This window comes from Electrona antarctica (assembly GCF_951216825.1).
Source record: "Electrona antarctica genome assembly, chromosome: 10".
NCBI classification, from domain to species: Eukaryota; Metazoa; Chordata; class Actinopteri; order Myctophiformes; family Myctophidae; genus Electrona; species Electrona antarctica.
Genome location: NC_136791.1, coordinates 12,808,395 through 12,826,369, shown reverse-complemented (window position 1 = coordinate 12,826,369; position 17,975 = coordinate 12,808,395). Strand labels below are relative to the sequence as shown.

General features: G+C 42.5%; 2 protein-coding genes across 3 annotated transcripts in view; one reads left to right on the top strand and one right to left on the bottom strand.

The window, feature by feature from the left end:
• Window positions 1–17,975, bottom strand: part of fam83b (family with sequence similarity 83 member B) — a 360,421-nt gene that overhangs the window by 91,897 nt on the left and 250,549 nt on the right. The gene's annotated exons all lie outside the window — the stretch shown is intronic.
• col21a1 (collagen, type XXI, alpha 1) overlaps window positions 1–17,975 on the top strand; it is a 50,394-nt gene that overhangs the window by 14,128 nt on the left and 18,291 nt on the right. For both annotated transcript variants that reach the window (XR_013790939.1, XM_079512060.1), the window contains exons 10-16: window positions 626–676; window positions 779–832; window positions 928–981; window positions 3,994–4,047; window positions 4,201–4,254; window positions 4,342–4,395; window positions 5,792–5,845. Coding sequence is in view for 1 of the 2 variants with exons in the window: in XM_079512060.1 (XP_079368186.1) it covers window positions 626–676; window positions 779–832; window positions 928–981; window positions 3,994–4,047; window positions 4,201–4,254; window positions 4,342–4,395; window positions 5,792–5,845 (375 nt within the window). In the remaining variant the exon portion in view is untranslated. The remainder of the gene's footprint in view (window positions 1–625; window positions 677–778; window positions 833–927; window positions 982–3,993; window positions 4,048–4,200; window positions 4,255–4,341; window positions 4,396–5,791; window positions 5,846–17,975) is intronic.

The window sequence follows — 17,975 nt, the reverse complement described above, 5'->3', positions numbered from 1 at the left end:
GTTTTCACAAGAACTGTATATTCAAGCAGCCATGCATATCTTGTTCAACTATGTGAGTAAAATATTGTGAGTAACATATTCAGGAGTATATCTCCAGATTTATCTCCAGAGCAATGTTTTCATTTTGAGCCCCCTTTTTTATGTGAGGGTGGGTCTGTCTTTCACTCCAACACTTTGATCTCAAACAAGATGGATTGCCATGTAGTTTGATGTGCCCACTGAGGGATGAACCATACTGGTTTTGGTGACCCATGGTCTTTTCTCTAGCGTCTCCATTGGGCCATATGTTCCATTTGCACAGCAAGACGTCTCCAAATAGTGGGCTCCCTACTTTAAAATCTTACCTAAAAAATGATGACTGGCTGCATTGACATGTATTTTGCTGCTGTGCACCTTCATACTCCCTGGCAGATGAAGCCAAACTGCTTTGCTAGTGAGGCAACCGTATGCTTAAAATGACAGACTTTAGGAACTTTAGGAACTGGGCCCCAAAACCTCGATATTGTGTGCAGGGACACCAACACAATATGCAAAAAACAAAAAAGAAAGAGGAAGAAAAGTGAGTTTTGAATGTTATCCAAGTGCCTGCGTGTCTGTTCATCTCTACTTTCTATTGGAATTTAAGGGAATCCCCGGCAGAGGCAATCCAGGACTATCAGGACAACCAGGGACAGAGGTACTACCGTATAAGGATCATTTAATCATCCATCCTTCTATCAAGTGAATCGTACAGTATGTAATGCAGCCAAATAAAACTCCTCGCTGTTCCCTCTGTCAGGGCCCACGTGGATCAAGTGGGTACAAGGGTGAACAAGGGAGCCCTGGTATTCCGGTAAGTAACACATTTCTGGCATGATATATTCAAAATATAAAAAATATTTATCTTTGAAAATATATATATATTTTTTTGCTGCACTATTGTTTCAGGGTGATCGGGGCTTTCCTGGGTTACTTGGACCGCCTGGCCAAGCAGGTGAAAAGGTGCGATATTACAGTACTTTTTTATTAGGAAGGTATTAATGGTCTTTACGGGTATCATTATTCATTGGTCATATTTTTGTTTGTCTTCTAAATTGAAGGTCATGGCACAGGAGAAACAAATCCTGTGGATTGGCGTGGCAGTATGTGTGGCCATGCTGTCTTCTATTATGCATCTAATTTGGAGTCATACATCATAGATTCTATGATGTATGACTCCAAATTAGACAAGGTTTCAGAGCGTCCGTTGACTTCCATCACAAAAGAAATTACAGAACGTATGAAAAAAATATGTTTCATCGGTCTGCAAGATTAGAACTCGGATCTCTTTCATCTATGTTTTGGGATACAGGCTGGGCTAATGTGCTATAGGCCTATTTACCCCTATTTGACCTCCCTCCTACTGGGAAACACGATCTCGGACGAGCTCCAGTCCCAACGTGACCTTTTGATTCGGTCTCCCACATGGAAAGCCAAGCATTCACCACTCAGACAGTGGCCAAGGGTTATATTGGGTTTCTGGGTTTCAGGCACAGCTACTCTGCTACAATTTGCACCATATTGAAAGAAAGATATTTCCACAGATTTTCCAACTATTATTCGGTATTTAACTACCATAGATTATATGGCAGTTAAGTGCATGCCGCCCACATGAAATGCTAGAAGCGGAAATCTTTTGAGACAAAAAGCTGAATTAGCTCCCAGGAAATTCCATGCAGCACACCACAGTGTTTGAACTTCAAACATGTGTATAGTGTGTGGCCCTTACCGTTATCACTCCCAAACATGTTATAACGCTTCCCTAAAATAGGGAAACGATGTTCAATAAGAGCTTTTTGTAGAACATGGCCACTAACTCCTCATGCAGATCTGTATGCACTTCTTGTTCATTGACGTGTCAATGAGTAAGTGCAGCTACATTTTAATTCATTAAGCCATTTTAAGGATCTCAAGAGGATGTACGTGTGTGATTGATGTAAGTCATGTGCCGGAGAGCAGCTGGACATTGGAAGGTCAATCTAGTGTCTAGTCACTGTTAGATCTCACCATGGTGCAGTACTGGCCTAATCAGTATGCCCGTAAGGGACACGTCTGTTCTTTAGTCCTTGTTGTTTTCCATCGTTCTGGTTAGGATAAACATTTCATCACTTCTTCTTTCAATGTTGAGCTTCACAAAATCAGAATCAGGGCTCCATGCAGCTGTGAAATCTACTCCAATGGGCCCAATATAAGGAGCTTGTAAAGGATTTAACCATTTCCTGTTAACACAAAAGGACTTGACCCTACTATACCTTTTAGTAGAGAAGTGTAGTAAGAGTAACATTCACTGACTTTAGATGGAGCTAAATTAGCTAATGGACAGGGGCTTATACGATGCCGAGATGAAAGCATCAATTCATCACCTCCGGTTGTCATTGAATAGACAAGCCTGTTCTATTCATGTCCAATCCTGTGGCTACAGCACACCTAACCCACTGTCTTAACTCTTATGTGAGAGAGCAATGTCTGGGGGAACTGATCTTTACCTGGCCTTCTAGAACGCTGGTACAACTGGTGTCAGTTCCCTCCGGATGTGTGGGCCGAATCTGCTGCCCTGGTGGAAATGTGAACGGAAGTAGGCGTTTGGGTCATGGGTGGTCTGAGCCAGCCGTTCCCACTGGTGCATCCTTGTCACGCAGCGAAGTGACTAGAGACCCGTGTTATTTTAAAACAAACAGATATACGTCTACCTTTCCAAAATCTCTTCCCCTACGGAGAGACTGGCCAAGGGTGTAGTCTCCATTTTCCTGGCAGCGCGTCTCCTGCAGAACAGAGAACCGCCCACGCACTCATCACTCCCACAACAGCAATATTTCTGAGTGATGGACATTTGCTTCTCTGAGTCAGCAGAACATGTGTCGAGGTGAAGAAAGGCGGAACATGACTGAGCTACTATGCACACTTGTCTGTGCACATGTGGACATGTCTTGTCATCAAGCCCATAAGCTGAATGTGGTCAGGAACTAGTTGGGCTTTGAGGAGTTCTAGATAATTGAGTGGAGGCTTTATTTCAGCAACAACATAATGCCGCTCTGGCTTGGCAAACAGTTTCACCAGCCTCTGCAGTCCCCACTTTTCTGAACATGTCTCTGCCTAGGGGTGCAACCTGGGAGAGGAAAGCCGGAATCAGTCCTGCAGTTCGCCAAGGTTTCTGCACGGGAAAGGATGACTATTAGGGAACTGTTCAAGTGCCTTGAGTTGTTTACGCAAATGGATTTTTAACCTCTCTGAACTTTTCACATGTGCAAAAATCATAGTGGTACTATGGCTATTAGGGAGTCATTGAGTGCCCTACAGGAGCATAAACGGGAAAATGCACAGTGCTATGCAGTTTATACAGAGGTTTAAATGGGTTCGAGTCTTTCACCCAGTTGGCTATGGAGTCCACACTGTGTGTGTGTGTGTGTGTGTGTGTGTGTGTGTGTGTGTGTGTGTGTGTGTGTGTGTGTGTGTGTGTGTGTGTGTGTGTGCGTGTGCGTGTGCGTGTGCGTGTGTGTGTGTGTGTGTGTGTGTGTGAGTGTGTGTGTGTGTGTATGTGTGTGTGTGGGGTATTACAAATAAACACAGGAAGTGTACGGCAGATTGTGTAATTTCATGGATGCAACGTGCGTGCATTCATTCACTGAGAACATTTGCAAGGTGTAACTGCTGTTGAAGTTAATTATGCTAATTAATACCTGCCCTGCAGCAAGAATTGGTTTTATGTTTGTTAGGCCTTTTATTGGAGTATTTTCAAATAATAGTTGAATATAATGTTGCATTATACTTCATTTCAATCCTACAATGGTGGACACTGGACAGTTCTTTAACCTGACAATCTGCACAGTAACACATTGGTATTTACTATTTTCACATTCATAATGATATGAGTTTGAAGTAAAAATAATGTGCTTTTTTCTGAGCAAATTAAATGAGTTTAACTGAGCATTATTATGCTCACTTCATGATTATTAACCAAACTTTAACTGCATCTAGGGCTTGATTGGACCCGAAGGAAGGCCTGGGTTACCAGGAAAAGATGGAAAAGTGGTAAGTATGTCAGGAAGTTCTAGTATATACTGTATGTAATGAAGGGGGGAAGGGAAGTACATGTATAAACCCCTGGGAGACTCTGGTCAACAATGTATGGATTTAAGTTGTTAATGTCAATAAATAACATCAATGCTGCCATTTTAATTCCAGGGTGAAAAGGGGAGCCGAGGAGACTTTGGCCCACCAGGATATTCAGGCGAGCCAGTGCGTATTAACATTTTGAAATTATATCCAGACTTCATGTTCAGTATTACTACAAAAAAAACAAATAACACTTTTGTTCAATTGCAGGGCTCACCCGGAAGAGATGGAAAAGATGGATTATCAGGGAGACCTGGTCAAAAGGTCTGAATGATTTGTCTTGCAAAAGTCACTCAGGCAGAGATTAAAGGATGAATGAAAGCATGACTTTGGCTTGGCGTGTACGTTAAGCACGTACAGTACACTCTCAGAACAATGTCCAAAAGGATTTGATGTTTGGCAGCTTTGGAAATGTTTTACAGTTGCTAGTTGTTGGTTCACATAGCAATAGAGATCAAGAAGCAGATGAGCCTTATTATTGTTTCCTCTTGTATTTTCTTATTTCTAATTTATGTTCCCAGGCGATCTCTGACATTTGTTTTTCATCATGTCAGAGTAACACAAAACATCAATGGTGTTCATCACCATCTAGGTGCATGTCATCATAATAAATACAGCATTGTGTCTTAAATCAAAGACAACTAACTGTAATTGTCTCCACCAGGCCGAAGGCATGGGGAGAGAGTATGTTTTGCACTCCGTCCGTGTGTGTGTCCGTCCGTCCGTCCGTGTGTGTGTCCGTCCGTCCGTGTGTCCTTCCGTCCGTCCGTTACCAGCTAATCTCCGGCACCGTTAACCCGGTCGATGCCAAACTTTGCACACACACTCCCTGGATGCCAACGATGAACCTCTGCCCCGCATTTTCCAGAACGGCCTGTTATAGCGCCACCATGAGGCAGCTTTTCACATTGTTTACCTAAAACTGCACCGATCTGCGTGAAACGTTGCATGCACACTACCTAGAGGCCAAGGACAAACCTTTGACCTGCATTTTCCACATCTGCCTTTTATAGCGCCACCAGGAGGCCGAATTTTGTAAAACACATTTTTGGATATTACTCCTCCAGATTCTGTCCAAAAATCTCAAAAATCGTTACACAGTATCTCTATGGTCATGTGCTCAAGTCGGATCTGTCCGATATTTCATATTCCATCCTAATTGGCTATAATTGGCTTTCACAGTTTGCAAGATTGCCCCGTTTTGAACAAAAGCCTCAAATCATGAACGCAGCATGCAATTTACGTCAAATCTTTCACACATTTTCTTACTAGGCTGAGGAATATATCCCACCCTTTTCACATTGGCCTGTTATAGCGCCACCAACAGGTTGATTTTTGCAAAACACATTTTTGGAACAAAATGCCTCAAATCATCCAATTGCCATCAAAGGCAAACATATTACTTATTTATATTACTCCTAAACATTTTGCCAAACATCTCACACAGTCCTATCCTCCTGGTGGAGACCTGTGCCCAGAAGGGCACTTTTTCTAGTTGTTTATGTTTTGTCCTGATTGAATATAAGTGACAAGCTCCATTTTGTGATGGTTATTTAATAACGCAGCTTGCTTTTGCAATAGCTAATGCAAACATATGCATGCGAATTTGATTAGTGTTCTGATATGTTAATTTAAAACAGTTGTTTGTCTTGTCTTGAAGGGAGAAGCCGGAGCTAATGGTATGCCTGGTGGTGATGGGAGAGAGGGTCATCCGGTGAGTTATGAGTCTACACATTTTCTTCCCTATTCTAGGCAGGATGCGAGCTGTAGACTGGCTATTTTAAGTAAGAATATTTGGTGTAAATGAAATACACACTGTAGTGCTGAAGTGGATAAAGCTGGATGTTTAAACAATGGATATGTAATGGTAATAAAGAAAGAACAAAAATGCAAATACGAGAGCATAAAAAACAGCCCTAAGACACTGATAAATGCATTGAGAATAAACTGAACAAAAAAAACACACACACATTGTGAAAGATTTGCACTAAATCTGTGGTTGTTGTTTCAAACGACGAAGAGTTAAAGGCATGACAGATGGCATGAGAGCAATTCTGAAGAATATTAGAAGTGGTTTCCTCTCCAGTTCATTTTAGGATAACCATTATTATGTAACTGGCAAGCTCACACTCGTATCCAAGGCAGGGAAACCAACCTAGTGAATGAATGCTGTGGTCCAATGGTGACAGAGAATTTGTTTTAGGAAGAAAGTGTTTCAACCACGCAACCGCCCCATTGATCATGAACATGAGCATTGTCCCTGAACTTTTGGGGAGGGGGGAACAAAATGATGATTCAGTTCTTCCACCGGGGCTGTACGAACTTCGTTCCACTACTAGAACAATAGACTCGGCATTGTATTCAGGACACCGCATTGATACTTTGTGGAGTTTAGACAAGATTTTGCTATTTATGTGCCCTTGCATGGGCTGACTGATTTATTGATGCGTTGAAGAATTATGGGGGAGAATTTAATATAATCAATCGTTCCGTCTGTCAGTCTGTTTGTCTGATCGATCGAGTGTCTGTCTAGCTGGTTGACAGTCTGTATCTCTCCATCCTGCATGTTTCCATGTTACGCAAAACACAGTCCGAGTCAACATCTAAACATCTGCTCCTGTTTATCTTTTGGGGGAAAAGCTCAACAGGCTTTCCAAGGTAGTTTTTTCTGGACGTGCAGAACCTCGTAAATGGTTCATGTACTAAACTGTTTATTTTGAAATGGCTATTTGCTTCCATGCCTGTCATTAGTGCATTTTAAACTTGAGCTACTTTTCTTTTTAATTCCTTAATTTCAGCAAATAAAAAAGTATGTAAGCTGCCATTTTTTATTTTATTATGGTTATGGAGTACTATATCATTCATGCTGTTGTTTTAGAGTTAGGGAATTGAGCAAAGTCTCATTGCCGAGTATATGTCTTTGATTGGATAGAAAGAGAAAGTAGTAGGTGAAAAGTACAGTAGGTGGTGTATATAACAAAATAAATCAATTTTAGGCCAGTGTAATATGCAGGCAGAGAGCTAGAGACATGCAAGATGGGACTCGGATTTGAACTCGGGTTTATAAATTATATCTGTTTGTACTTTTTTGTATTTTTGCATTTCAGTAAAGCTGATGTGTCCAGAAATGATTATTTCTTTAGCAGTTGTTTGAGCATGTACACTATGTCATTAGGCCTATCCTATGTTAAAATTGTCTAATGGGAGGGCAGTAGGCCTATAGGGCAGGCCGGCCAGCGGGAGGACCACCGTCCCTCTGACTTACACATAACCATATACAAACCTGATATGCCCATATATAGGCATATCACTATGACTCAGATATAACCATAAACAAACCAGCTCACATATACAGTAGGCATGTCACTATGACATAGACATAACTATGCCCATATACAAGGGGTGTCCAAAGTGCGGCCCGCGGGCCAAATGCGGCCCTGGGCCGAATTTGATATGCCGCGCAGCTTCATACCTGCATTGTATTATGAACGGCACGCCCAACAGTATGGGACATTTTAACATTAACGTTTTTTAACCTAGGCATTTCCCTTAGTATAATTTGTCAGTGTTCCTTGTATTTCTTCTTTCTTTTTTACCTTGCTCGTCTGGTTACATTTGGTAATGTGACATACAGTACATAAGGCTGAAAAAAGTTCATTTATATTAAATATTGAAGATGATGATAGTTAAATAGAATCGTTTAAATCCGAAGGTAGATTACGTAGTTGGCCCTTGGGTGTTTTAATATTTTCTAATATGACCCCCTTTGAAAAAAGTTTGGACACCCCTGCCATAGACTGTGCATACTATATATGAGACCGACCAACTTCAAACTCTGCACCCACATCGGCAAGGGAGTGTAGTGCATTGCCGCCAAGTCGTTTGCATATGCGTTTGTCCAGAACCGCCGATTCGACCAATATACCCATAGATGGGCATGCCAATAAACAGGGTATGGGCATATTGTAATGACATCACTGCATCAGGGATCTCATTAAAAGGGTCAAGGACTGACGGATACAGAGATCTCATATGGGCATTCTGGAGGGGACTGAAAAGCCGACATCAGACATCGGTCGGATTGGCGGTGCAACGTAGGTGTGAGGGCCTCATAGCGGCCCGATCCCGAAGATGTTGACAATTATCACCTACTAAAGTTTAGTAGGTGAAAATTGACAAATCTATTTAACAGGCGCACGGGTGACGCAGTGGTAAATATTCTAGAGTCTATGGATTCGAATCCAATGCGGTGCGTGCAGTTTTGTCAAGTGTCTATACAAACACAAGCTGTGCGGGGAGGGTGATATTTGTCACGACACGTACCCCTACGGGCTGGGGCGGCACCTGTCAGCAGGGATCTACTCTCAAATCTATCTTTAATCAAATATAATTTATTTCGTACATTATTGACACTATCGGTCAAAATATTGGTAATCGGTGGGCTAGGACTGTGAAATCGGGATCAGTCGGACTCCAGACCAGAGGCTGCAGTAAGCGGGAGGCCGGGCAGCATACTGTAGCAGCTGCCTGGCTACCAATAAAACCATGCAGGTCCTGGAATGCTGAGGAAACCACATTGACCCGACTAACATTAAATTAAAGGAGTAAGGCACCTCAAAAATTGAACTGTTCTAATAAATAATACACATGGGAAAAACAACAGTTATGCACACTGCTCAGCAACAGTGAGCAACGGTATCTATCACAAAGAGAACTAAGAGAACTGCTTCAGTTCCACATAGTCATATTTTCAAATTACAGCAAAACACATAATCCAAAATACATTTCTGTACCTTTGGGACTTAATACAACCATCATACCTCCAAATGACATAAAACACAATCAAAATAGATTTGCATACATATACCTTTGGGATTTAATATAACCTCACACTAAAGACCTCTCTCTAGTCAGTTTGGCTGTTTGCCCCAGTGCCCATAGGCACTAGAACACAATATTAAAAACATTAGAAAATAAAACTAACTAGTCACAACACAATGTTGCACACAAGATTGTGAAAACCATGTGTAGCTCAGACAGAGAGAGAGGAGGGGGCCCACTTGGTTGCAAAGGAATCACAAGCAGAATTCTTACTCGACGAGACGGCGACACAGGGCAAACATGAACAAATGATAATTTGGAGGCTGGGAGACTATAAAGTTGGTGGTTATGAACGAATTATTGAGTTTGTATCTAAGTGATATGGTTATACCTTTCAGATAGACCCCTACTTTAAAAGGTCACCGTCCTGGTGACCTGCTTAAGGGAGGTTTTCTGTTGCCAGGGCCTAATGAGTGCTGGTAGGGAATTCATTACTGGACTAAGGGGATAGGAATCTTCTGGGCAGCATTAGGAGAAAAAAGTAAATGCATGCCATACACATGCTGCATTCATCTTGCTCATGGATCATCATCTAAAACATTTGACTGTTCCTAGGAATTTCTCTCCCTGCAGGTTTAGGTTTGATTCCTTGTTGTTGATTCCTTGTTGTACACTTGGTTGCATTACCATTACTTTAGTACCATATATAGCCACCACAAAAAGTGGTTGCAGCGTGCGTCTGTCTGTCTGTCTGTCTGTCTGTCTGTCTGTCTGTCTGTCTGTCTGTCTGTCTGTCTGTCTGTCTGTCTGTCTGTCTGTCTGTCTGTCTGTCCGCTTTGTACAGCCTTATTTTTCTCTAGATACATCACAGCAAAATTGTTTAGAATGACATATCCCATAAGGTCTTCAATAGTTGCATTTATATTATCCCATAAAGGCTTTTAATTGGGGTAGCTCCAGAAACCATGGGCATGGTTGGCCTGGCACAGCCTCAAACATGCTTTCTGGGATTTAGATGTCTGCTTTTATCTTTTATCTGAAGAATACTAATTAGAACTTAATTGAATTCTTCCACCAAAATCTTCTCCATACTTGTGAGTTAGTGGTTACTCAATGTGCTGAGCACATAGGTTATGCATTTCTGCTTGATCTCTAGAAGACCCCTTTACTCAGCATGTTGGTTTTGAAGAATATGTGAAAACATAATCAAACTACTCTAACTCTATTAATTGATTTTGGTGGAAAATGTAGGCTATCATTCTTTCCTTTGGTTAGGGTTAGGGTCATTGTTGTTGTTCATTGTTGTTGCTCACAATGCATTGTGTATTGCTTTGCTATTTTCACTATATTTGCGTGACACCATTGTGCAAGTCGTGTGACAGAATGGTGCATTAGTGGTTAAGTCCTGCCTGGCAGGCAGTGGTTGAGGAGGTAGAGCGGACGTCTTGGAACTGGAATGTTCCCAATTCGATCCTCCTCCTGGCTGCATTTCAAAGTGTACTTGAGCAACACAGTTAACCTCTAACTGTTCCAGATGAGCAGGTTGGTGCTGTGAGTGGTTTCCTCTGCCATTGGTGTGTGAATGGGTGAATGTGAAATACATTGTAAAGTGCTTTGGATAAGAGTCTATAGTAAATAGTGAAATTGTTGTTCATTCCTTGTTGTACACTTGGTTGCATTACCATTACTTTAGTACCATATATAGCCACCACAAAATGTGGTTGCAGCGTCTGTCTGTCTGTCTGTCTGTCTGTCTGTCTGTCTGTCTGTCTGTCTGTCTGTCTGTCTGTCTGTCTGTCTGTCTGTCTGTCTGTCTGTCTGTCTGTCTGTCTGTCTGTCTGTCTGTCTGTCCGTCCGTCCGTCCGTCCGTCCGTCCGTCCGTCCGTCCGTCCGTCCGTCCGTCCGTCCGTCCGTCCGTCCGTCCGTCCGTCCGTCCGTCCGTCCGTCCGTCTGTCTGTCGAGGCGAGGCGAGGCGAGGAAGCATCACCGAGAACAGTGGCCTGTGATGCTGGTGTCGCTAGGGGACGGTGGTGTGGGGTTGCGCGTTTTCCCATGTGAGTTGATGGGGAAATTTGAATGCACTAAAGTCATTTTTAATTTTGAATGTGTTAAATGGGAAAAAGGGCTTCGTTAAGACCTCCATAATATTATGGTCAATTACTTACTTACTTACAGCTGTCCCCATGTATGGCCAGATCTCTTCACATCCGCATCTAGGTCACGCCGCCAGGTGTTTCTTGGTCTGCCCCTTTTCCTTCTCCCTTGTGGGTTCAAGAACAGGGCGTATCTTGTGATTCTAGATGCAGGCTTGCGAAGGGTGTGGCCAATCCATCGCCAGCGTCTTTGGGGAATTTCTTCTTCCACAAGGTGTTGGCCTGTTCGCTGCCACAGTTCCAGGTTGCTGATTGTGTTAGGCCAGCGGATTCAGAGGATTCTTCTCAGGCAGGTGTTTATGAAAGTCTGGATTTTCTTCATGGTGTTGACGGTTGTTCTCCAAGTTTCTGCTCCATACAGGCAGAACAGGCTTTACCATGGAGGTAAAGATCCTGATATTTGTTTTTATGGGAAGATCTGAGGATCCCCAGACATTCTTCAGCTAATGGAAAGCTGCTCTTGCCTTTCCCATCCTAACTTTCATGTCAGCGTCTGTCCCGCCAAGTTTGTCCACGATACTGCCTAGATAGGTAAAGCTCTCCACCAGAGGAGGTGGAGAGCTTTACCTATCTAGGCAGTGCTTCACCCTCTAATGTGATGGGAGTAACGTTGTCAGTGTTTATTTTGAGGATTTTGATTATGGTCAATGCCCGTGTGAAAAGTGAGAGCGATTGGTGCAGGCAGTGAGGAGCAGCGGCAGTGTTTCAGACATTCATTCAGACAGACAGACATTGAGTGAATTATAGTTTGATGATGATTATAGTTTGATGATGATGATATGGACAAACCCACGCCTTGACATGAACACAGAATACACACATTTATCGATAGACCAATTGTAGCTATATGGAATGGAAAAATAATTAAACCCATCTTTTTCTTTTTTCTTAAAATTGCTAAATACAATGCACACGTACTTAGTATTGACTAAATGTATTATTTCCATTGCAAAACGATTCGATACAGATTATTTCCATTACAAAACGATACGATACAACGGCAAGTCCATAGACTTTGCCGCCATATGACGTAATTTCAAAAGCAAGGCAAGTTGCTTCTCAATGGTTCGGTTAATTGAAAAAGAGATCGATAGAATAATCACTACGAAAATAACTGATACGTTAGTTGCAGCCTTATTGAACAGTATTATCTCAGTAGTATAGTAGTAGCCTGTCTGTAGTTACAGTATATGTACTGGTGCTTGCTGTAATGTCTCTATGTAGGAGTCACTCATTTGTAGACTGATCAGAGCAATAACACATCAGGGTTCTGTGAAGGCAAACAATATTACACAATTTATCTGACGAAGGCTCCTGCCAGAAGGCAACTGTCCCAGTCATGATCTAATAAAGGCTTCTTCTTTGCAGCAGTGCCGTAGACTTCTCTTCTCTTTGCATATGTCTATAACCCTTTACTCCAAAGTGCACCTGTGTTTTTTGAGTGTTTTTTATTCTACCAGTTTTCAACTTAAACCTAAGGCCCCATTTACACTGGCAGCCAAACCTAGCCTGAATCTAGCCTGAATCAGATCTGTGCCACGCCCAGATTGGAGTCTGGGTCACGGGTGATCCGTCCTCTGAATGCAACAACCTGATTTAAATTCCATGGGATTCCATGGGACTTGTATGTGACTTGTTTGTGTTTAGACGTATTTAAACTAATCAGATTCCAATCTGGATGTGGCACAGATCTGATTCAGGCTAGATCTGGCTGCCAGTCTGAATACACAGATCTACGGAGCCCCCAAATGGCCATTCTTAATGATATATATTTTTTTGATTCGTTATCTTGTGATCTCGAATTAGTATTTCGTGGCCACAAAATACTAATTCGTGGCCACAAAATACTAATTCGAGATCACAAGATAACAAATCAAACAAATATCATTAAGAATGGCCATTTGGGGGGTCCGTACAGATCAGATATGGTCACTTGCAAATGGTAGTGTGAAAGGTCGGGCCAAAAGATCAGATTTGAGAAGAAAATCTGATTTGAATCAGATTTGACTTGATGTGACTGCAGTCTAAATGGGGCCTTTAAAAGCTAACCATAGTCAATCGGAAAAATCTGACAGATACTTGATCACATGACTACCTGTCAGGTGGAAATGGGCATGTCTTATTTGGGCAGTTGCGTCATGATCCAAGGAATCCAAGGGGAATTATTCTTTTGATTGTATGACCTACGTTATAGGCCAAAATTTAAACATCTAAAATCACTGTGAACCATGGCCTTGCACGGCTTATTTGCTTATTTGCTTTTATAAAATAATAAATAATAATTCTTCTGCCAGGCAATGTACTGTAGCAACATGTAAGCAACATTTAACATAATTGTTGCCAAGCAACACATACTGTACACAGCAACACAGACGAGGTGGAAGCATGCTTAAAATGGCAACTGACAGAGAGCCTGGTTTTGCTCAGTTGTATGATTGTTTTCAAATCAATAGCCAGCTCTGTCTCAGCCCACTGAAAACGGTGAACGGACCTCATAGTCTGTTTAATGACCCCGGCCTCGTTGCTTGACTTTTCCAGCTCTTCAATTTTTCTCTCATTAAGTTCAGCATGCGTCTCCTTTCCGTTTGATCTTCCTCCTCTATCCTGTCTGTCTCTTTCCACCACTCCCCCACGCTAAGCCCGCCTTGTAAATCAAAATTCGCAGAGAAACCTGACATTTTGAAACAATTTATTTGGCGCAGCAATGCTGATGTAATGTATCCACAGGTGTGTGTTTACTTTATAGGAAACTTTACAACAGCTTCAAGCACGGCTACACCAATAACAATCAAGGACTGGAACTGTCTGTTATATAAATCGGTTTCATAGAGATTTAGTGACTTGTAATAAACAATACATTCTTATGAAAAATGTTTAATAGAGATTAGTGACTTGTAACAAACAGGATTGTACCTTAGGGCATTTCCCAACATGTGTGTGATGGTACCTACCCCCCATCAGGTCTTGGTAAACTAATCTGGGAGAGAGGAACACCTCTCTGTTAAATACCTGTTGTAGTATGTGGGAATCCACAAAATTAAACTTTAGATAGCAGGTTATTATTTTAGACAGATGCTAGGTTCACTGTCTAGTCTACCTTATTAGTTCACTTGTGATGTTAGTTTACTGAGGCACTACAGTGTCTCTGCATGTGTGTTTACCTTGCTTATTGTAAGTCGCTCTGGTTGAGAGCGTCTGCTAAACGCCTACATTGTAAATAATATAGCACATGAGAAATGTATTTCAGTGCTTAAGCCAGCAGTATTTCAATCTTTTAACAGACAGGAAGGAGACAGTGTAAAGATCTGAGAACTGGAGTGATACTGCATGATCCACTTTCTTTGTCTTGATAAAGGACTCGAGCAGCAGAGTTCTGAATCAACTGCAGCTATGTCTGATATATTTTAAGGGGAATCTTTAAAGATCTTTTTAAAGATTGCTGTTTCAATTTTGTAATGTATTGTGCACACTTGCAGTAGGCCAACTTAGTACCTCCACCACACATTCTTTTTCACATAATGTTTGGGCAATCGCTGGCAATTTTCTCCAACCGACTTCACACTCGACACACTCCCTTTGGTTCTCAGCAATTACAACAAAATGCCAAGTTGTAGTTGAAGTCGACTGGTTGAACACTTCTCGAGATTAGTACAGACATACAGGCAGATGTTGCCAGATGTATGCTGAATTAATACATTAATAGATAATAGAAGATGGATACTGGAAGTCAAAGGAGGTTGGATTGGGCTGAAACTTGCCCAAATATGGACATGAGTGACATCATTATGTATAAATCTATACTATGAGTATGATGTCAGTCATGTCCATATTTGGCCAGGGTTTGCCCCATAGGTGTCCAGCAGTGACTCTGTGGGGGCGGCGGGGCTCCAGCCCCCATGGCAGTGACGTAGACTCTGTGGGGGTGGCGGGGCTCCAGCCCCCATGAGGAATTAGTCCTGAATATATATATTCGCCTCGGTTCGTCCCGTTTGTACCGCGCCAGGTCGCGCCGCGTCCGTTCACGCAATTCTCATCTTTGCATTGACTTTGTATGTAATTGCGCCGCTCTAACCATCCAAGTCTGAACGCACCTTAACACCTCTTTTGTCCTCACTGTCCGGCGTGTCCGCATTGCCTGTCCTCTTGTACACATGCAGATCAGGCATTCAAATGCTAATCTGGTGGCTTTCGTTTTCACCTGCCATGTAGGGTATGCATACCCTACTGCTTAGGCTACTTGTTCACAATGAAACCACCACCAGCAGGGCCCCCATGACGATTATAAAAACATTTCATCTCTGGTGTCCAGCATATGATATCAGTCATCTCTATAGGCCTACTACAGATGTCATGACTGACACCATTATGCCGGCCACCTTACCTGATTTATGTGTCATTTTGCGGTTTTATCTAATGGCAAAAGATGAATATGTCAATACAAGTGCAACATGCGTGTGAGTTGAATGTGATAAATAACATTACTCAAACTTTACTTGATAGTATGGCCTGACACTTTAGTTCACACCAGTGTCCCTAAATCAGTGATATTCCCCACATTAGGGCATTCACTTTTCATTTTTACTAGTTGACTAGTTGCCTAGTTGTTTAACTACCTATTATGTAAAAAAGAAAAGAAAAGAAAAACTTACTAGTTGCTTAATGCCCTACCCCACATGTGTATACTACACACACACACACACACACACACACACACACACACACACACACACACACACACACACACACACACACACACACACACACACACACACACACACACACACACACACACACACACACACACACACGCATGAACACATGCACACACACATACACACACCATGCTGTTTGGTGACCGGGATAGGTCTCTGCCTTCTAGGCACTATAGCAGCAGTAGCATTTCGATCCTGTGTTCTGAGAAAGCGGTGAGGTGCAATGCATCGTCTATGGGGGAGCGACTGCTGCTTTGCACACAAATTGAGTGTTTTAGGTGTGGTCTTTCTTCCTAAACATTAGTTATCATGACTTTAATTATCGCATTTCTTCGCTATTATAATTTAGGTCTGTGTACGGGGCGGCTGTGGCTCAGGAGGTAGAGCAGGTCGTCCAATGATCCATGGGTCAGTGGTTCGAATCCCGGCTCCTCCTGGCTACATGTCGAAGTGTCCTTGGGCAAGACACTGAACCCAAAATTGCTCCCGATGTGTTGGTTGGTACCTTGCATGGCTTCCGCCGCAATCGGTGTATGAATGGGTGAATGTAATGCACAATCTATGTAAAGCGCCTTGGATAAAGGCGCTATATAAATGCACCATTTACCATTTGTACAGTATCCTATCCAGCTGTGTCAAATTACTACAGTAGGTGTGCAGTTTGTGTATGAATCGTTGGCTTCAGTGCTGTCTGTGTGAGTTTAGCAGCATTCCCATTATTATATAAGCCAACTCTCTATTATACTAAATTACACCACCGTTAAGTTTTGGTTTCATGACATCATGCATGTAGCGGCGTGAGCTGTGATTTGTCTACTTTAGTGGGGACATTCAGACATACTGTACATACTGTACACATAGTAGCATGTGATTGGCTGTGGGGGCATACATACTTTGTTGTAAAAACACATGACATGCGTGCCCCACAATGGATCCAAAAATAACTGGAGACTTTACATTCTACCATTGAAATAAATTACTTTCAGGTCCAGCGTGGCAGTGGCTATCTTCCGGTACAAAGTTGTCCGCTCTACCTCCTGGGTAGAGCGGACAACTTTGTACCGGAAGATTCCCGGTTCAATCCCCGGGAATCCTGGGTGCGTGTGTCAGAGTGTCCATGAGCAATACACCCCTAACCGCTCCCGATGAGCAGGCTGCTGTACCTTGCACGGTTGCCTCCACAGTCGGTGGGTGAATGTGTGTGTAAATTGGATGAATGCAATGCACATTGTAAAGCGCTTTGGAGAAAGGCGTTTTCTAAATGCACCATTTATTTTATTTACCAGTCAATGGAAACTCCTCTACAGTGCAGCTTTTATCAGCTTGTTTCCAAACCGGTAAGAACAAGCAGATGCTCTGTTCCTTTTGTTCAGAGTGACATTTGGGGTGAATGGACATTGTCACTCTACACCTAGAGTGACATTTGTCGAAAGAGGCGTGCAAAGAATAAATTAACCCTCAACCCACATTAACAATGATAATCTACTGTGTGTGTGTGTGTGTGTGTGTGTGTGTGTGTGTGTGTGTGTGTGTGTGTGTGTGTGTGTGTGTGTGTGTGTGTGTGTGTGTGTGTGTGTGTGTGTGTGAGAGAGAGAAAGTGTGTGAGAAAGTGTGTGAAAGTGTGTGAGAAAGTGTGTGAAAGTGTGTGAGAAAGTGTGAGTGAGTGAGCACTTAAGCCAGAAAGCCCCAGAACGCTTGGTCTTCAACCAGCCAAAATTCTCACATGTCTCCCCCGTTCTCCGCTCCCTCCACAAAGCAACCATAGGTATGGCACACCCATATCTTTAAAGTCTGATCCAACAGGGGAGCAGGCAGAACCTTCACAGCCGGTACAATGCTCCAAATGTACCAGACTCTTCTCCCTCCGGCTCCAAAACTATGGAATGAACTATTCCCATTGTTAGGTTCTTAGCTTGGTTATGATCCTTGCTGACCATTTCTATGTATTTGATGTATTCTTGCTTTTTACTGTAAATCAAGCTGGATTAAGACTCTTAATACAGAGACATCACTCAAATACACTCAAACACACCCACAATTCTCACATGTCTCCCCCCTTCTCTGCTCCCTCCATTGGCTCCCAGTTGCTGAGTACAAAACACTTATGCTGGCCTACAAAGCAACCATAGGTATGGCACACCCATATCTTTAAAGTCTG